Source organism: Myodes glareolus, chromosome 14, assembly GCF_982192425.1.
Source record: "Myodes glareolus chromosome 14, mMyoGla1.1, whole genome shotgun sequence".
NCBI classification, from domain to species: domain Eukaryota; kingdom Metazoa; phylum Chordata; class Mammalia; order Rodentia; family Cricetidae; genus Myodes; species Myodes glareolus.
The window spans coordinates 31,808,754-31,828,251 of record NC_142039.1 but is presented as its reverse complement, the minus strand read 5'-3'; the positions used below and the strand labels follow the sequence as shown (position 1 = coordinate 31,828,251).

Below are 19,498 nucleotides of genomic sequence, written 5' to 3'. Positions count from 1 at the left end.
GGATTCTGTATTTACTGCACTTGTCTAAGGACCACACATAGCATCTCTTTCCTTTTGTTGTGACAAAGTTCCTGGGATGGTGCCACTCCCAGACAGGGTGCATCCTTCTCCCTCCCTCATGCCCAGCAGTGTCTCCTAGGTGATTCCAAATTCAGTCAAGTTGGCCGTGAATGTAATTCTCACCCAGAGTGACGGTGTCTGTCACTGCACTTCTTTTATCGCTGGGACTTCAAACTTAGTTCATTTGGAGCAGATAAAGGCTAGATTCATTTATCTTCCTTTTGGGGAGTAGATGGATCTCTTTGTGGGACTCTGAATTCTCTCTTTTTAAAAATATTTTATTATCTTTATTTGTGTGTATGTATTTGTATACATTTACACTGTGTGTGTGTGTGTGTGTGTAAGTTGGAGGACAATTTTTAAGAGTCACTTTTCTCCTTCCACCATATGGGTTTGTCAGGCTCGGCAGCAGCTGCCTCTATTCCCTGCCCCTCGCCAAACCTCCCTCTGACGTGACTTTACCACTGCCTCACTCCCTTTTGTCAAACTGGTCCTTGATAGGTAGCCCAGACTGACCTTGAACTCATGATCCTCCTGCCTCAGCCTTACAAGTGACCGGGATTAGATTCACATGCCACTGTGCTTAGCTGTGTACCTATTTCTAGATATCTAAAACACTTGGGTTTATCACTAGGTTCAGAGGAGTGGGACTAGTGAGGTGACAGAGGGTTTGAGTTGGGGGGAAGATAGTGGAGGATCTCAGATTGGCCAGGCAGCTTCTGGGGTGAACTGTGGGGCCGACTTTCATGTCTTTCCTCCATAACCTATCTTCAGTGAGAACAGAGTGCAGGTTTTCCTTTAAGATGGGCACCCAGCTAGGGGATCTAGTCTCGAGGGGCTTCCTAGGGCAATGTGCTCCTACCTCTGTGGCTGTTTGAGTTTTCCAAGGTTCAATTCCCATGGACTTTAAATATATATGTTGCTGTATGCTTATATATCACTAAGCAAGAATACCTACAAAGAAAACTCCTTAAGGTTGTAGAGTTTTGTTGCTGTCTTGTGTATCCTAAGGGTCCAAACACTTCACCCAGAAGCTCCTGTGATAGCAGAGGTGTAGAAACAGTGTTCCTAGGCTGTGACAATTAGAACTGTAAGAAGTTAGACATTTGGAAAAGCCTGATAACGTCATTTCAGTATGCACTGGCCTCTTTGCCCGCGATTGTCATGGAGCCGTCCGAGCCCCCTTTCCAAGGGAGTGCTCAACCACTCCCTTGTGGGTAATTTGGAGGACTCAGTTAAAGATAGGCTGTTGCTTGGGACTGCACCCCGCTGAACACATTGGACGTTCAGATTTCACTCATTCTCTGGATTTGTACAACCACTGTAGTTTTGCCCAGGAAAAGACGTTATCAGAGTGATTTTTTACAGCGTTCCACGGGGTATTTGAAGCCTGTGCTGATGTCATGAGCAGCTTCGGGGCTGTGTACGGAAGTGCTTCTGATACCCTGACTGTGGAAGGGGGCAAATGCTGTGACACCAGCTACCACAGCTTGTCCTTTTGTCCTTTTTAAAGTGGCGCCTCAGTAAAAGCACTCTGTAAATGTTTGCCTTGTTACAGTTTCCACTCTGTCAGTTTTTAGGTGGTTAGGCAGTTCTGTTGTGTAATGTTGGTTCTTAAAAATTCTTTAATTTTTTTTAAATGTGTGTGTGTGTGTGTGTGTAAGAACTTCTTTCAGAAGTTGATTCTCTCCTTCTCTCCTTCCACCACGTGGATCCCAGAAATCTAACTTAAGACATGAGGTTTGGTGACACACTCCTTTACCTGCTGAGCCATATTGCTGGTCCTGCTTTTTGTTTGCTTGCTTTTTTTTTTTTTTGATAGCGTCTCATGTAGCCCAGGCTGACCTCAACTCTGTACGTAGCCAGTAGTAACCTTGGACTCCTTATTCTGCGATTAAACCCCGTTTTTATTTAGTATTAGAGACCAGACCCAGGGCTAATGCGTGCCGTGCAAGTGTTCTACCAAACAGTGTTCTACCAAGGAGTACATAGAATCAATATAGATTACACTTAAGCAGCATTCTTGTTGCCATCTTGCCTTCAGATAGCAAGCCTTACTATCTCCAGTCCCGCCGGGAATTCTCTGTGTCCGACCACCTGTTACTAAGTGCTTGAACGGTGACTGGTGCAGCTTAGAGGCTACATAAATTTCCGTAGCCATTGGTTCAAGAAACTGCCACATTGGTAGGTTCTGGGTCTATCGGGGCTTCCATGTTTATGCCTATAAGTGTGTTTAGGAGAAGTAATTATTCATTTAGACTCTCGAGGCAAATTTGCTTTCTGTAAATCCAAGAAAATGCTTACACATTTTGCTGTTGAATTTATGTCAGCTTCATGTAGTTCTTGAAACAAATGACTGATAAATACAAAAGTCCATTTATTACTTGGGAGAATTGTTTTTCGTGGGCACTGTGGTTTTTCTGGTCCTGCTTGGAAGCTTGGAAGATAGACCGAGGAGAGTTTGATTTTTCTTATCATGAGTGCAGACCCCTTTATGTGTCCCCTGCCCACCCCTCCCCCACTTGTGCTAGGCACGTTGTCCCTGGGCCCAGCAGCTGTTGTGACGAGAGGACAGTTTGCATTCTTAGCCAGCAGCTGCCCAAAGAAGCTGATCTGGTTTTGGCAGGAAATAGTACACAAGTGAAAGCCAAGTTAAAAGAAGCTTAAAAAAATAACAGAGTGGCATAGGGCAGCACTAAGCGCGGTCCATTTTCTCTGCAAATTGTACCAGTAACTTCTTCATATGACAGGATCTAGTGGCATTCGGGGTGGGGCCCTGCTTAGTCAAGTTTAAAACCCAGAGTCTAGGCGCTAGAGACATGACCTAGGGGTTAAGACCGTGTAGTACTCTTCCAGAGGACCCAAGTTCAGTTCCCGATGCCCTCATCAGGTGTCTCTCAACCAGCTGTAGCTAACTCTGGCTCCAGGCGATCTGGCTCATCTCTGGGCTCATGGCCTGAGCAATCTTCTGCTGATCTCATAGGCACCTACTCTCTCTCTCTCTTACTCTGCCTCTCACCTATTTACACACACACACACAAAATTAAAAATAAAACAAATGTTTAAAAGATACAGAATCTAGCACAAGGCACAGAATAGGCTCCTAGGAGGGTATTACTATTTTTATTTTTTAAATAATATACTACAAATTTGTTTTAATTGGTTAAGCTAAGAACTTAAAATTATTGTTCTTTCAAGATAAACCGATAATTAGTGGTTATGGGTCCTCCCTCCTCTACACAGTGTCAGCCACCCTCCACAGAAGGCAGTGGCGACAGTCCTTCAGCGGTATTTATGTATCTGTTCAGCAGGCAAGCTTACTTTTGCTGAATTCAAGGACTAAAAGCATGTTCTTATTTAGTCTCTTTCCTTCAAAGTAAGAGTTCTTCAGAAGGCGCAGCCATTGTCAGTGCAGAGCCACTTTTCACCGAAGGTAAAAGCTCCTCAAGAGGAGGGAGAGGGCTCGGCAGGTAGAGGCACTTGCCAAGCCAACAGCCTCTGTTCTGTCCTCTGACGGCCGCTTGTGCATCCTCCAACTCATGTACCTCTCTCCCCCACAGAATAAATAAACAGATAAGTAAATAAATTTTAAAAATTCCTCAAGTTGTAGTTGCAAACAAATGAATTTTGTCCCTACAGAGATTTTACTAAGTGCTCACCTTTGTGTGTCCATTGAACTCTGCTTCCTGTAGAAAGCCCAGGTAGCCCCAGTGTCTGACAGACCCTTTCAGTGGTTCTCGCCTTCCTCATGCTGAGACTGTTTAATACAGTTTCTCATGTTGTGGTGACCCCCCCAATCATAAAATGATTTCATTGCTACTTCATGTCTGTAATGTTGCTACTGTTATGAATCATAATGAAAATATCTGATATGCAGGATATCTGATATGCGACCCCTGTAAAAGAGTCACTTGACCCCAAAGGGGTCGCGACCCACAGGTTGAGAAGCATTGCTTTCGAAGGTGCCAGGTGCGTTCATGAAGCGGAGATCTGCTCACAGCCTGGCCGGTGCTCACCCAGTCTGATTTTCCTTGCAGACCTTCACCGCCTGGTGCAACTCCCACCTCCGGAAAGCTGGCACCCAGATCGAGAACATCGAGGAGGATTTCAGGAATGGCCTCAAGCTCATGCTGCTTCTGGAAGTCATCTCAGGTGGGTGTGCAGGCTCCGGCTGCGTCTGACCTGTGACCTACACAGGTGGGTGTGCAGGCTCCGGCTGCGTCTGACCTGTGACCTGCACAGGTGGGTGTGCAGGCTCCAGCTGCCTCTGACCTGTGACCTGCACAGGTGGGTGTGCAGGCTCCAGCTGCATCTGACCTCTGACATGCACAGGTGGGTGTGCAGTCTCCGGCTGCATCTGACCTGTGACCTGCAGGATGGTGTCTGTAAAGATGAACATATTACTTGAACTTGGTTGGCTATAACGTGGCAAAAAGCTGGGTGCGGTTAACCGTAGCAATGGGGAGGCAGAGGTGGATGGATTTCTGTGAGTTCCAGGCCAGCCTAGTCTACACAGCAAGTTCCAGGAAAGCCTGGGTTACGTGGTAAGACCCTGTCTCAAAGAACAAGGCCAAGGTCAAGAAAACCTTTTTCAAAGAATAATCGCCAGGGTTGTTTGGTTGGTTGTTTTGGTTTTGTTTGTTTGTTTGATTTTTGTTGTGGTTGTTCTTTTTCCCCAGTGAAGAATGGATTTTGTATAGATTGGACTTTCAAAATGTTTAGGGCTAGATGTAACAGTGCATTCCTTTAATTCTAGTCTGAATTAAAAGGATCACCGTGAGTTTGAAGCCAGCCTAGGCTACATAGGGAGTTGCAGGCCAGCCTAGGGTATATGATGAGATTCAGTCTCAAAAAGCAAAAGAAAACAAAACCAAAAAAAAAAAAAACCACCAGTTAAGTAAAAGAGTGTACTGTACATCTCAAAACAAGAGAGATAAAAATAGCCACTTCTGTGCTGCCTGCCATGATACCTGCTTCATCTTTAGTCCACCTGGTGTAGGTTATAGAAAGAAATGAGACCTCTTGTCCAGGTCAGGGCTTGTGTTTCACATGAGTGAATGTGTGTAAAGATCGCCCTGGGCTTGTTATCATATATAGACTGGGCAGGGAGGGTGGGTGGCCCTTGAGATGTGACTCAGAAGCAGAATGGCCAGCCCACTCTGGTCCAGATAATCACATAACCAGATGTCTAGGAAGCCCTGATAGCCACCTCTGTGGCTTGAATTAGGCCATCTTCTTCTAGCAGCTAGTCAGAAACTCTGACTGCTTCAAGGCCACCATGGCTTCTCTCTTTCTGAATGTGAAAGCTGGCTCAAGACCAGACCTGATATACTGATATGCCTATGTCTGCAAAGGGTGCAGTAGCCTTAATGCTATAGTTCTCTTGGTCACATTGGCCTTTCATGTGTTCCCTCTTTGTCATTTAGGGAAACGAGGAACATGTCAGAAGCAATGGGTGATTGTGATCATTTCCTCTTAAGAGAAGCCTAGACTCTAGTATTTAACCCCTTGATTCAGAGCCCAGTACTCTGCACGATTCTCTTTTCTTCCTTCAGGGGAAAGGCTGCCTAAACCTGACCGGGGCAAAATGCGGTTCCACAAGATTGCGAATGTCAACAAGGCTTTGGATTACATAGCCAGCAAGGGGGTGAAACTGGTGTCTATTGGGGCTGAAGGTAGGTGAGAGGTGACCTCAGCTGTGGCCTGTGCCTTCAGTTTTCTCCTCCCTCCCACCATGTTCCACGCCTGCCTGTGTCATGCCCCCTAGGCACCGCCTCTAGACTTGAGAACCAGGAGTGGGTACCAGGTTCTAGACTAACTGGTAAATACCAACATCAAGTATCACACTTGTCTTCTTCAGACTGGAATGAGAAAGAAGATTCATGTCTGAAGGATTATAGGTTGGAAACTGGTCACTAGGACCAGGCGGTGTTGAGACATGCCTGTCATCCCAGAACCTGAGAGACTAAGGTCCATTCTAAGTGAGAACCCAGTCTGGCTACGTAGGACTTCGAGGCCAGACCTGGCTGCATAGTCTCAAAAGAAAACAAAACAAAACTGAATAAAATACCTAATTTCTAGGAAGGGAGCAGCCTCCCCATTGTTTGTGGAAGACTGAGCACCAAGGGAAGCCAGGAGCTGGACCAGCTGCATGTCACCATGTAACTGCCATTTAGGGAGGATGGCAGGAGGGGCCAGGGCAGAGGTGGGGCAGAATACCTTCTCTCTGACGGGGTCCTAGAACTCCTAAGTGCTCTGCATATACAAGGCTGGTGCTGCTTACTAACTCAGAATTTGTCTAAACTTAGAGCCATTTGCTTATAAATGCCATAGAACCAGACACTTGTTTGAACAGACGGGTCCTCTTGTGTGTCCTTGCCGGCGGAGTTGGGTACCGATTGTGTCATCTGCCCATTAACTTGTTTTTCTCACCACAGAAATAGTTGATGGCAATGTGAAAATGACCCTGGGTATGATCTGGACCATCATCCTCCGCTTTGCCATTCAGGACATCTCAGTGGAAGGTAAAAGTCTCAAATGGTGATCTAGCTCTTTGATCTGGAAGCTGTGCTTGCAAATTAAAATTTGAGTAGGATATTGTGACACTGAACAGTCATGAAAAGCATCTAAATTGAGTCTTCAAAGATTTCATACTTCTGTGGGAAAAGACCCTGGTGGTGCTGTTCTATTCTTGGGGTGGAATCACTTTGCAAAAGATGAGCACATGTTCAGAGCAGACGTTATTTTTAATGTGGGTCTCTACTGCGTGCTGCACTACGAAGTTAACAAATTACTAATGAAATAGGCAGCGAGTTTTCCTTTCTTCTTTGTTTTCTCTGTCCTTTCCTCTCTCCTCCTTCCCTCCCTTACTCCCTCTCTATTCCTTCTGTCTCTCTTCACTAGGGATGGAAACTGGAGCCTTGCCCATGTTAAGCATATGTTTTGCCACAGAGCCATCCCTACAGCCCCGTAGGGCAAAGTTCTTCAGGCTTACAGCTAGATAATAATAATAATAACAACAACAACAACAATAATAAGTTGGGCATTGCCAAGCAGTGGTGGTGCCTGTCTTTAATGCTAGCACTTGGTAGGTAGAAGCAGGCAGATCTTTGTGAGTTCAAGGCCAGTCTGGTCTATGGAGTGAGTTTCAGGACAGCCAAGGCTACACAGAGAAACCTTATCTTGAAAAGCAAACAAAGAAAGTTGGGTATGGTGGCTGTCACTTATAAACCCAGCACTGAGGAAGGTAAGACAGGAAGATCGCAAGTTTGAAAACACCTTAGGCTTCGTAGTGTTTTTCATTGTGCCAGGCAGTCAGGGCTACGTAATGAGACCCTGTCTCACCCCCAAAACATTCTCTACATTCCCCCCAAATAAAGAAGAAAAAGAAAAAAACAGGAGATGCTCCTAGCTCAGCTAATGTGATAGTGTAAATTGGTCTTTAAAATAGTATCTACTCCATAAAGTGACTGTAACTGCTTAAATATTTAAACTTAGTGTATAAAAACTGACACGGTTATGACAAATTAGTTTTTTTAAATAAAGTGGGAACCTTTAGGAAGCATCTTGTTATTTCATTAGCATAAAGAAATGCACTTTTATAGAACCACATTGTGCAGGAGTGTTCAAATGCAGACTGTGCGTTCTTCAAGCTGGTTGTCATTTCTAAACCTGAACTGCGGTGTGAATGTCGCTATATCCAGTTTAGATGATGTAAATGGGTTTGGGGTTCTAACAAGGGAATCACAAGGGAATTAGAAGTTCTCTAAGGGCACATACTACAGGCTTTTTGTCACCTGGTGCAAAAAAACAGGCAAGTGGATTTTTTAAAGATTTATTTTAGTTTTAATTATGTCTATGTATGTGGGGAGTGGTGTGTGTGTGTGTGTGTGTGTGTGTGTGTGAGAGAGAGAGAGAGAGAGAGAGAGAGAGAGAGAGAGAGAGAGAGAGAGAGAGGAGAGAGAGAGAGAGAGCAGGTATCCTTGGAGGCCAGAAAGCAAGTCAGATTCCCTGGAGCTGGAATTAGAAGTAGTTACGAGCTGTTCCTCATGGGTGCTGGGAACTGAACTCAGGTCTGCTGGGAGAGCAATGTGAGCTCTTGCCTACTGAGCCTTCTCTCCAGCCCCACTGGGTGGTTTTAATGATTGCTGGCTGATGAGTCACTAAAAGCACCAGAGAGACCAGTCTCAGAGCCTCTTCCAGCCTGGGAAGAACATTCCACCCCTCGCCACTGAGGCTTAATTAGCTCTTAGTTAGCAAGTTACAACAGCTGAGTATTGGCAGTCCATCTTGCCCTTAAACCTATTCTGCTGGTACACATGCTGTGCTTTGAGAGTTAAGTAGGCAGCTCTGATTTTCAGAATGTCAAGCTGTCATTTGTCAACAGCTCTGAATTCAGATTTAATTATAAGAGGTGCTGAAGAGTTGAGCTAGCAGGCAGTCCTGACCTGACAACCTGAGTTTTGCTTCCCGGAACCCACAAGGTGGGAAAGAGCACCGACTCCAGACACATGTACACCATGGCACACACACACACACACACACACACACACACACGTGCATACACACACACAATTTAATTTTAAAAAAATTAGAGAAATAAACATTTAAGGAAAATATTTAGTTACAGTGATCAAACACTCATTAAGCTAAAAAGCACAGTAATAAATTTTGATAAAGTGAAAAAAAAAAAGGAATAATAATGATCCGTAGAGCCAGGGAAGGAGGGAGGTAGCAAGCACGTCAGACTGTGCAAGCTGATCCGTGTGAATGCTTTGCTTAGGGTGGGGTTGGCCTCGAACTCCTCATGACATCTCCAGAGTGTGGAATTAAGGGGGTCTAGCAAATCCTTCTCCAGTTAGCATTACAGAGGTGAAGTGTTTTTCTGACTGGTTGTTTAGGTTTCTCTTCTTTGTATTTTTGTTGTCCTTTCGGTTTTGGTTGCAGGATATTGTACTCGGTGCCATGGAAACACTAACCACGTGGGCATTCTACTCCTGAGCTACCTCCCATAGGCTTGGTTGCAATTTTGTAATTAGTAATAAATTTAAAATTTAATTTTTTCAGGTGTAGCTATGAGAATGACATTGTCTGAGTTTCCCCTAAATGATTTTTTTGTGTGTGTGCCCAAAATAAAATAGCCGTTCTCTGAATGTTTTTCCTTCCAAACACCTTTTCTTGATGCTGTTACAGAAACATCTGCCAAAGAAGGTCTGCTCCTGTGGTGTCAGAGGAAGACGGCCCCATACAGAAATGTGAACATCCAGAACTTCCACACCAGGTAAGTGCCAGGGCTGTTGAGGCCCTACCTGTCTCCCAGAGCCCAGGAAGGTGAGGAGAACCACGTATCTCTCCTGTCCAGGGACTCGTTTCCACAGGAGAAGCAAAGCTTATGTTTTCCCAGAGGAGACTGTTCGTGAGGGTTTGCAAACAAGGGGACACATTTGTAAGTGGAGTCTATGCTGCACCAGGGTCCTTCCTAGTCTGATCTAGGGGCTCCTTGTGGAAGGAGTGGTAGACTTATCTGTGTCACTGGGAGCCCAGAAGACCCTACAACCACTTCGGTCACTCCTCCACCTTGGCCTCTCCTGCTTAGTCCAACAGCTTTAATAATCAAAATTGAAGTCAAACAGGAAAGACAGAGAACAGGACAGATGCAACACAGAATTGGTGTGAGAGTGTGGCGTGGCTCTGGCTGCAGGCTTAGCTCCCAGGTGGCTTTCTATACTCTCACATGTGAGCACGGACTTGGTCATATTCTCAGCCTTTGGATGGTGAGTTCCCCATGAGTCTATGGATAGCGAGAGAAAGTCCGTTACCACAGTAACCCATTGGGAGGTACTTTGGCTAGAAAATTATTAGACTGATGGCTGTCGGAGAGGGAGGGTCAATTTTCCTGAAGGGTGTGACCCTTGATAGGTCTACCGTGCTCCGGTGGGTGGTTCCCCATGAGGATATGGACAGCACAAATTGAACTTGATGGATTGATTTTTTTTTTAAAAGGAAGAAAGAAAAGAAGGAAAAAAGGAGAAGATTGGGAGGATGGAGGTAGATCTGAGAGGGATTGGGAAGAGTAAGGAATGAATGTAATTAAAATGTATGCTTATCTGAAACTCAAAGAAATGTTTTTAAAAATGTATTTAAAAATATGTTAGACTATTTCCAGGATGATAGCACCAAGCTAGGCCATGCAGGCAGAGGAGAAAGGAAGCCCTCCCTGTCCCTGAGAAGCCAGGGGGAACTGAAATGGCCAGCCAGGGTGGAAGTCAGGCTCCCGTGTTTGTCTATACTTACCGCTCTCCTCTTCTCACACTGGGCCAAACGGACCTAAGCCCTTCCAAGTGATGCTCCATCAGGTTCTTCTTCCACTTCTTACTCCTTAAGGGTACCTCCCATGCCCTACTCTCACTGGTTCCGCTGTCAACAATACACTTAGAGCTGAGCATCCCAGGGGCCATTAATAGAGGTGTTTTTGCCCCTGCTGACATCCAAGTTTGCCCTGTGACCTCACCTAGAAGCTTTAGCCTTTAAAAAAAAAATAAAAGTAAGCTCAGAAGGGTACCACCCATCTGGAATCCCAGCACTTAGGAGGCTGAGGGTAGAAGGTTGAGTGTTTGAGGTCAGTCTGAGCCACACTGAAAGACCCTATCTCAAAATAAATAAGTAACTCAATAAAAGCAAACCTCTTAGGAAAGACAGAGTAGCTGGGAACTGGTGTTGGCTTTGAAAATACCATAAGAACTTTCAGAGGGTGAATCTCCCGCCTGCGGTCAGTGATCTTTGGGGAAAGGGGTTGCTGGGCAGAATCAGGTAAGGACCAAAATGGAGACTAGGTAAATGTGAGTAGGAAACTCCAGGATTAGAAGGCAGGGACAGTGGTGGACTTGTCTTACCCCCCATTGCTATCCAGACAGGGGTAGGGTCCCTGGCAAGACTGGGTCTGCTAAAAAAGGAAGGGAGAGGGGAAGGAAATGGAAGTGTACATGGGGAAGTGCAAGGCTGGACCATCTAGGGGCCATTGGTGTCATTCATTGGCACATGACATCAGATGGGAATAGCTGGTGTCTCACTCAGGGGAACTGCGGGTCTCTCCATTAACCCACGTTCTTCTCTTCTGTGCTGTGAAGCTGGAAAGATGGCCTTGGACTCTGTGCCCTCATCCACAGACACCGGCCCGACCTCATTGACTACTCAAAGCTTAACAAGGTCATTCATTTGGGGTGGCTTTCAGTGTCCCCCACCCATCACGCTCAGCATGTCACCCTGAGAATGAGCACATCAGCACTGACTAGCATGGATGCGGGCTGCCCAAAAGGCTTTACATATGTCCACGCTTTCACTAGCCTGGAGAATAAGACAGGTTCAATTGTTCTCCCTGTTTTTAATGCGGCACCTGAAGATCGCATGTGCTAGGGGAGGGCTTCCTATTGAGCCAATGTATTCCTTGCCCTTAAATTCACTTTAGCGTTCTGGGGAGTTTTTATGTAGCTGTTGAGAATTGATTAATTGGTTTCTCACACAGGATCTTCACAACGATGGCATTGTTGATGGTAAAAATTAGATATTAGTCTAACAATAGAAGTTTTGGAGATTTGGGGGTGGGGGCTAACCTTAGAAAACAGTTCAATGCACTAGGTCTCAGATGAGGTTGGGTTTCGGTGGAGTAGGAAACAGGGGTTCTTGTATATGAGTCTGACTTTGAATTCCTGATTCTCCGCCTTTTCATCTTAAGCACCGTGATTGCAGGAACGCTCCTCTCAAAATTCCATCTTTAGAAGTAGTTCCAGAGTCAGGTGTGGTGCCCAGCACTTGGGAGGGTGAGGCAGGAGAGTGGTGAGTTAGAGGGCAGCCAGCCTGGACTATCCAGGAAGAACTCACAGCCATTTTAAAGTGTAGGTTGTGGAACACAGAGAGATAAGGCCCTCCTCTGGAACTGCCATGCTTTGGAAATAATGATGCAGGAAGGTTAAGTACTGAGACTATGGCAGTCTCAGGCTGCTTGCCTTGGGTTGTAGCCTCAGATTTCCTGCTGGTGTGCTGAGTTGGCTCTTCATGTGTGCTGTGTGTTTTGGGTTGGAAACTGGCTCTGTTGCATGCTGCCCTCATGTGTGTGGCATGTACAGTTGTGCCCTCTGGCTTCCCTCAATCCTGTTAATTATCACTTGCCCACCCGCACCCCCACTCCCACCCCAGTCTGTCTTCATCAGTTCAGAGCATGTGAAGATTGATTTGTTCCCCAAAGATGAGGATGGGGATACCACAGTAGAAAGTCGTTTTTCAGACTAGCCAATGCACATAAGCACATGTATGTTTTCCCCATGAATATTAATTGCATTTGTAAAATGAAGAACTTATTCTAAATAGATGATTCACTACCAATTTATAGTGATCAGTTTTTATTTTGAAAGTGAATAGATTTGTAGAATTGGTCATCTATAGTGGGTAGAAAATTAGTAATATATGACAAGTAGAGTTTTCCATTCTTTATATCAGATTATATATAATGAATAAGTGTATATGCATATATGCTCAATATATGTAAGCATGTTGTAAAATCATGCAGACATATTCATTGGGGCTTTCACACTAAAGTCAGTGCTTAACTTTTTGTTAGTTTGTTTGACATAGGGCATGGCTATGTAGTCTTGACAACCCTTAGACTCATGACAATTCTGTCTCAGCCTCTAGAGTGCTTGGATTATAATGAGCCATCATACCTGGCTTCAGGAATTAGCATTCCAGTTTTGTAGACCTAGAAAGTGGGAGAACCAGGGCTTGCCCAGGGTCGTATGACTTCCTATTCTAGGAAGTACTGAATTGCCACATTTCATCTCTTTAAATTTAAACCAAATGGTTGTCACCAAGTCTCACTCTGTTTTGGGTACTGGAATCTTCCTTACATATTTTTGAAAACAATTTTTTTCACTTAACTAATAAGCTTCATAAACATAGCCACAAAACAGGCAAGTAATATTTGCTTAACAAGATTAATCAAGTGAACATATGCCTTATTAAAACAGTATTTAGTTAAAAACCATTTTTGCCTGATATAATCAGATATCCTGAAGTAAAGGAGACGACACTGGTGTTCTCTGTGGACACATCTCAAATGTGGTTTTGAAGTCTGAGGCCTTCAGTGAGTCCCTTGTAGTGAAGGAACTGAGAGCTTTGCAGAGCAGTGCAGTTTCTGAGATGTTCAAATGGGCAGATGGCTCAGCAGGGAAAGGTACTCCCTGGCCAAGCCTAACAACCTGAGTTCAATCCCTAGACACACGGAGGAGGGAGAGCACCAACTCCTGGAAGTTGTCCCCTAGCCTGCATACATGCTGTGTGGTGCACGTGTGCCTGCATGCGGTGCACGCATGCATGTGCGTATGTGTGTATACACACACAACAGTAATTAATAAATTTAAAGAAATTTGAAATGTTTACATGACATTGCACTGAAAGGTGATTGAAGTTGTCCCTGAAATAGCACTGCTTTCATTTGGATTTTCCTCTCTTCTCTCCATCCATTTCAGATTTATCATAGTTCATCTCTTTAGGAGATTAAAACAGCTTTTGTTAAGTCTAGTTTTTCAGTATTTTGGTTACATATCTCTAGTTAACATTACTACACATGTTTGGCAAATTTCATAGGGTGGAAAACATAATTTCTTGGAAAAAAAATGACCGTGGCGAATTCACGTGAGATTTTTTAATACTGTCATTTTCTCACCTTTAATATAATAGAGGTGTCATTTCTACTCTCACCTTTAACACAATAGAACTATCATTTCTGCTGTTTGTAGCCGCCTTGTAACTACTCTAGTGGGCTAAGTATTTCACCCAGTACCACCTGCCCTTCATCTTCCTACCCCCAGCTTGCTCATATTCTGAACCAACATGTTAAGCCAAGTGTGGTGACGCACACCTGTAAGCCTGTCACTTGGGGAGTAGAAGCAGGAGGATCAGTTCAAGGTAGGACTTTGTGAGATGTGTCAAACAAACATCACAGTATAATTGGGGTAAACATCTGGAAAATGGCTTTCATGATTTAGAATGGTGGAGGATTTTTCCATAGCCCTACCGCACACATATCAGGGTATCCTTTCTTACCAGTGACAAAGCAGTCTGACTGTTCACCTTCTAATCCAGCATTTGCCCTCTTAAACCTTTTGCTTACCTCCTGCGAGATGGAGCTGCATGGGTCCTGTGGTTTCTGTGACTTCTAGTGTTTCTCTCCACGTCTCATAAGAAGGAGCATTGTGTAATTCTAGTTCCGTGTGAGCAGGAAGGTGTCCTTCCTGCAGTGAGGTGCATGTCTTGTCCATTGCTTTGGTATTTTAAAAACTTGATTCTCTTGTTTTCCACACAGGATGACCCCATAGGAAACATTAACCTGGCCATGGAAATAGCGGAGAAACACTTGGATATCCCTAAAATGTTGGATGCTGAAGGTGAGATGAAAATTGGGCCTACCGAGTTACAGGGGGGAGAAAAGCAAAACCTAGAGATTGTAAAAGCTGTGGCTGTGGAGGGGAGCTTTGTAAAACTACAGCCACGTTACATCTGAAGTGCTTAGGATTCCCACAAAGCTCTGCCCCTCAACCTGAGTATTAGAGTTCTGTGTCTATCTTGATCATACATGATCTCGCTAAAAAAACGGGCCAGCAGAACTGTAGGAATAGGATTTGACAGACATTCCAGCTTCAGATAAGAAGTAGAATGTGAGCCTGGCCTGGTGGTGCACACCTTTAATCCCACGCTGGGGAGGCACAGGAACTGGATCTCTGTGAATTCAAGGCCAGCCTGGCCTACACAGTGAGAGTTCCAGGAAGGCCAAGGTTACACAGAGAAGCCCTCTCTTGAAAACAAAAACAGAATCCTTTTTATACATTGAAGTTTAGATAGGTGTCTGTGCATAGATACAAATTATGTATACATATCCCACATACTACGTATTTGCACACATCACATAGACAGTAGTACAGTCCTGGAGACTGAGTCCAGGGCCCTGCACATCTATGTGAGCACTCCACCATTGAGCTGTGTCCCCAGCCCTCCTTTTACTTTATAGTTTGGAGTCAGGGTCTCAAGTCTCATTAGGTTACCCAGGCTGTCCTTGATCTCACCTCACGGTCCAACCAGATCTAGAACCTTTGACCCTCTTGTCTCAGCCTCTCCAGCAACTGAGACTGCAAGTCTGCACAGCAGGCTTTGTGGGCTTACTGCTTTTAAAAAGACTTTCTGTGTTTTGTTTTGTTTTGTTTTGTTTTGAGTAGCAGATGCCTTTCTCTTCCCTGTGGAGAGATAAATTTAGCCGATAAATCCCTTGTGAGATTTACTACTTAAGAGGAAAAAAAGTCTTTCCAGCTAAAAGCTGTGGAGCAGAATTTAAAATATGGGACTTTGGCCATCAGTGTACTAACCAAACTTTCATGCTTTGTTTTGAATTTATCGAAAATGAAATTTAATGTTGACAGATCGGGGGGGGGGGCTTTTGTATAGTTTGTGTTTTTGCCAGTTCCCCTTCTGGGGACTTGTTTCAAATACTTCTTGTGCCCCTTTGGAGTGGTGAATTCATGCGGTTGTACCTGTGGCCCACTGTTTAAAGCACAGGCATTTGGAGAGGCTGCATTCATTTCATTTATACACAAGTAGTTAACCCTCAGCAGACATTTACTGAACACTTACTGCGAGCCAATTCCTCTCTGCTGGGAACTGTGGGGATCCCAAGTTATGTAAGTTTCTGCCCTCTGGATTTGACTTTGTTTTTTACTTTGTTGTTGTTAGTACCATTATTCTCTAATGGGAATATCAATTACTCATCAGTTCTCTTAGGGCTAAACAATCACAAGCTGGGTGGCTTAAAGCACCATGGTCCACTTTGCCCCACAGCTCAAAGTCTGGACTCAGGGTGTTGGTCCGGCCAGAGGCTGAGGGGAGAATCCTTCCCTGCCTTTTTGGGCTTAAAAGCCCCAGACATTCCTCACCCTGTGGCAGCCTTGATCCATGACAACCTCTTCTCAGAGTCTGTCTCCACGTGTCCCGAATCCTAGTTGACACCTGCTGGGCTAAGGGACCTGTAAGCTCCATCATGAGTTCTTCACTTCCTCCCCTCTGGGACGAGTCCTCTACATAAAGTCCAGTCACAGCGGCTGGAGATGAGCGCCTCAGCTATCCAACCCACGGCAGCCATTTTTCAGTTGCGATGCTGCCATTTGCCAACCCAAACCCTGTGTGGGTGCTAACACTCAGACTCCTGGGTGGTTCTCAGAACGGAGGCAGAAGGAAACCCTCCTTCCTGTGCTTTCTCCCAAGTTCTCTCGAGGGAGCACAGAGATGCCCCCTTCCAACTATCCTCTCCAGACTAAGTTCGCATTCATATGGTCTCTCCGTGGACCTTTCCATGTGGTGACTAACACCAGAGCTGTTGAATTAATATCCAGGGTGGATTAATAGGTTCATCTCTCTGTTCATTAGTGCCTTTTGAACACCTGTCCCAAGTGGAAGGCCAGGGTTGCTCTCAAACCTGCATTCCTGGTTGCCGGCAGGCTCACCAGTACTGCCCTGGAGATACTCACATTCTCCTGTTCTGGGTTTTCCCTTAGTCTCTGGGTCCTGGGCTGGGTGTGCAGTTAGCCTTCACTTTGTCCTTCTGGCTGAAGGACACTTTAGGGTGCTTGCTTCATTTCTTCTTCCCTTTCTCCCTCCTCCCCCTTCTCCTTCTTCTCTTCTCCCTTCCTTTACCTGGCTCCCTCCTTTCCTTACTTCCCATTCTCTGTGCAGGTCTTTCTATACATTCTAAGTTGACCTTAAATCCACTATATAATCCAGTCTGGCCCAGAACCAGAGACAACATCCTGCCTCAGCTTCCTGAGCACTAGAGTGTCAGGGTTTCTATTGCTGCGAAGAAACACCATGACCATGGCAACTCTTATATGGGAAAATGTTTAATTGAGGTGAACCTGTTTGGAGGTGACCTCTGAGCTTAGGTCTGTGGGCATGCTTCTTGTAGACTTGTAAAAGTGATCTTGTTGACCTCAGCCCCCCCAGGTCACAGAAAACCCTGTAAATGTGCTAGAATTCTCAGAGCTTCGTGTGCTTTCTTGTAATTTAAACTTTTACAGATCAGCCATACGCTCTTCTCTGCAGTCCTTCGCTTTCCTTTGGTGGTTCTCACAAGTGCTCTGAACCAGCCACAAGCTCCTCTCTGCCATCCTTCTCTTTCCCTTGGCGGTTCTCAGAGCACTCAGAACAGAGACTTCAAGTGTGACTTCTGTGATTTGAGCCAGACTCAGGTAGCAGCTGCGCGGTGGGCAGAAGAAGTGCTTATCAGAAGCCTTATCAGGAGCCTCCAAGCACTTAACTCTCTTTTACCCACACATATGTAGTATACACTGGCAAGCCCTCCCCAGTGAAAGAGCCGCAGTGACTCACCGTTACTATCCTGCTCCTCTCTGGTGCACAGAGGGAGGATGAGGGACACAAGTCACCACTCGCCCTTCGTCTTTGGGAGACTGTCTGGTTCTGGGGAAGCAGTCCTTGGTCTTTCATCGTCTAATTTTCCTTGAAACTTTCTGCCCACATGCCATTTCTGTTGTTTTCCAAAAGGTTCCACAGCCTGTAGAATCCTCTATTCTTTACACTCATAGCTTCAGCAAACCCAAGGTCAAAGTTCGCCATAAACAATGACAGAGTATCATCTCCCTTTGTCCATTGTCCATCGTTCCAAAGCCAGGTAGAAACACACTCACCAGAAATGATGCCATAGGAGGAAAGCATGCGCAGTCCCCGGGTTCTGTTTCCCTTCTGATTGGTCTTGCAGCAGCTAATACAAGAGGCAGTGATAAGCACAACCACGGTTGCTGCTTTCTGTAGACGTTTTGTTACTCTTGGTGGGAAGGTAAGTATGTTGCAGAGACGTTAAAGATAAGCCCACACAGACACACATAATGAATTTCCCTTCTCTCTCAGGGTGGTTTCCAGAGCAAAGAGCTCCCATGCACGTGAGGGTGGGCCTGGGAAGTAAGAGGACAGCCCCGCCAGGTCTCTAGCATCTTTCAAAAGTAACCTGTCTTCCTCAGAGCCAAGGTTGTGGGTGTCACAAACAGGACTAACAAACTAACAAAAACGGGGTAATGATCCTGATACATGCTGTATGAATCCCCTGTCAACATGCTGTATACACTTTTAAAAGCCCATCAAAGGATGCAGGGCACAAGCCCTCAGTTAGATCATTAAAATACCCTATTCCTGGGACTGGCAAGATGGTTGAGCCGATAGACACTTACCAGTGAGCCTGATGACCCAAGTTTGATCCCTGGGCTCCACCTGGTGGCAGGAGAGAAAATACTCTCAAGAGCTGTCCTCTGACCTCAATATGCATAAAATACGTGTGTGGGGTACACATTGCATAGAATATGTGTGTGGATTTATGCACACACGCACACACACACATCCCAGCCACACACACATTCATCTACTGAATAAATGAATAAAAATATAATCTCCAAATTCCTATTCCGGGATCATCTCAATGCTGTCCAGCTGCCCTGAGGTTCCGGGTCGTGGGCCAATGAAATGCGAAGCAAAGTGGTCGGTGTAAGCTAATTAGTTCCTCCCTCCGTTCACCGTGGTTTCTCCTCTTCGCCTGTGTGTGTCTGTGTCCCGTGTTATTTTTCCCCCTCAGACATTGTCAACACTCCCAAACCCGATGAAAGAGCCATCATGACTTACGTTTCCTGCTTCTACCATGCTTTCGCGGGAGCGGAGCAGGTACTCCTCCCTTGTGCACGCAGCAGGCTGTGCTGCTCTTCTGTGTGCGCGCGTGTGTTTCTGGGTGTGTGTCTGTGTGCTTCACATCTGACCTCGGAATCTCAGTGTTTCATAACGACCTAACACAGCAAGTTCCAAACTGCAAGTCTTTTTTTTTTTTTAACTTTAGACAATAACCAAAGTGTTTTTCTCTACTCTTTCCCTTTCTAAGATATTTCTTCTATTTTATTAGAAAATTGTTAGGAACATTCGCACATTCTGGGGAGCGGAGTGGCTTGAAGAATGCGCTGCATGCACTGAGTGACAAAGGGAAGGCAACTAGAGGCAGGAGTGCCCCTCCCCTGTTGTTGTTGTTCTCATTGGCCTAGAAACGACCTCTGTTGAATGGTTTGCTCGTCATTCAAGACTAATCATATGTTTAGTCAGAGGGACCAGCCTCAGAAGCAGTCACATACCTCAGGACAGTCTGAGGGACACTGGGAGAACAGTCGTCCACCTTCTGCAGATTTGCCTGTCCCCTTTACATGGCGGATGCACAAAGTGTGCCTTGTTTCCGCCCTCTTTGTAAAGACCACTCCTGAGAGATAATAGTAATTGGAATCCGTGTGGTCAGGGAGAGCAGGCTGTAGAAGCCACACTTTGGGGGAAAGTATCTAGTTGGTTAGCTTCTCTGGGTCAC

General features: G+C 45.3%; 1 protein-coding gene across 1 annotated transcript in view; it reads left to right on the top strand.

The window, feature by feature from the left end:
• Actn2 (actinin alpha 2) overlaps positions 1 to 19,498 on the top strand; it is a 68,307-nt gene that overhangs the window by 23,093 nt on the left and 25,716 nt on the right. Inside the window, exons 2-8 of the mRNA XM_087896433.1 lie at positions 4,098 to 4,212; positions 5,616 to 5,735; positions 6,498 to 6,584; positions 9,253 to 9,340; positions 11,187 to 11,265; positions 14,417 to 14,498; positions 18,734 to 18,819. Coding sequence (XP_087752559.1) covers positions 4,098 to 4,212; positions 5,616 to 5,735; positions 6,498 to 6,584; positions 9,253 to 9,340; positions 11,187 to 11,265; positions 14,417 to 14,498; positions 18,734 to 18,819 — 657 coding nt within the window. The remainder of the gene's footprint in view (positions 1 to 4,097; positions 4,213 to 5,615; positions 5,736 to 6,497; positions 6,585 to 9,252; positions 9,341 to 11,186; positions 11,266 to 14,416; positions 14,499 to 18,733; positions 18,820 to 19,498) is intronic.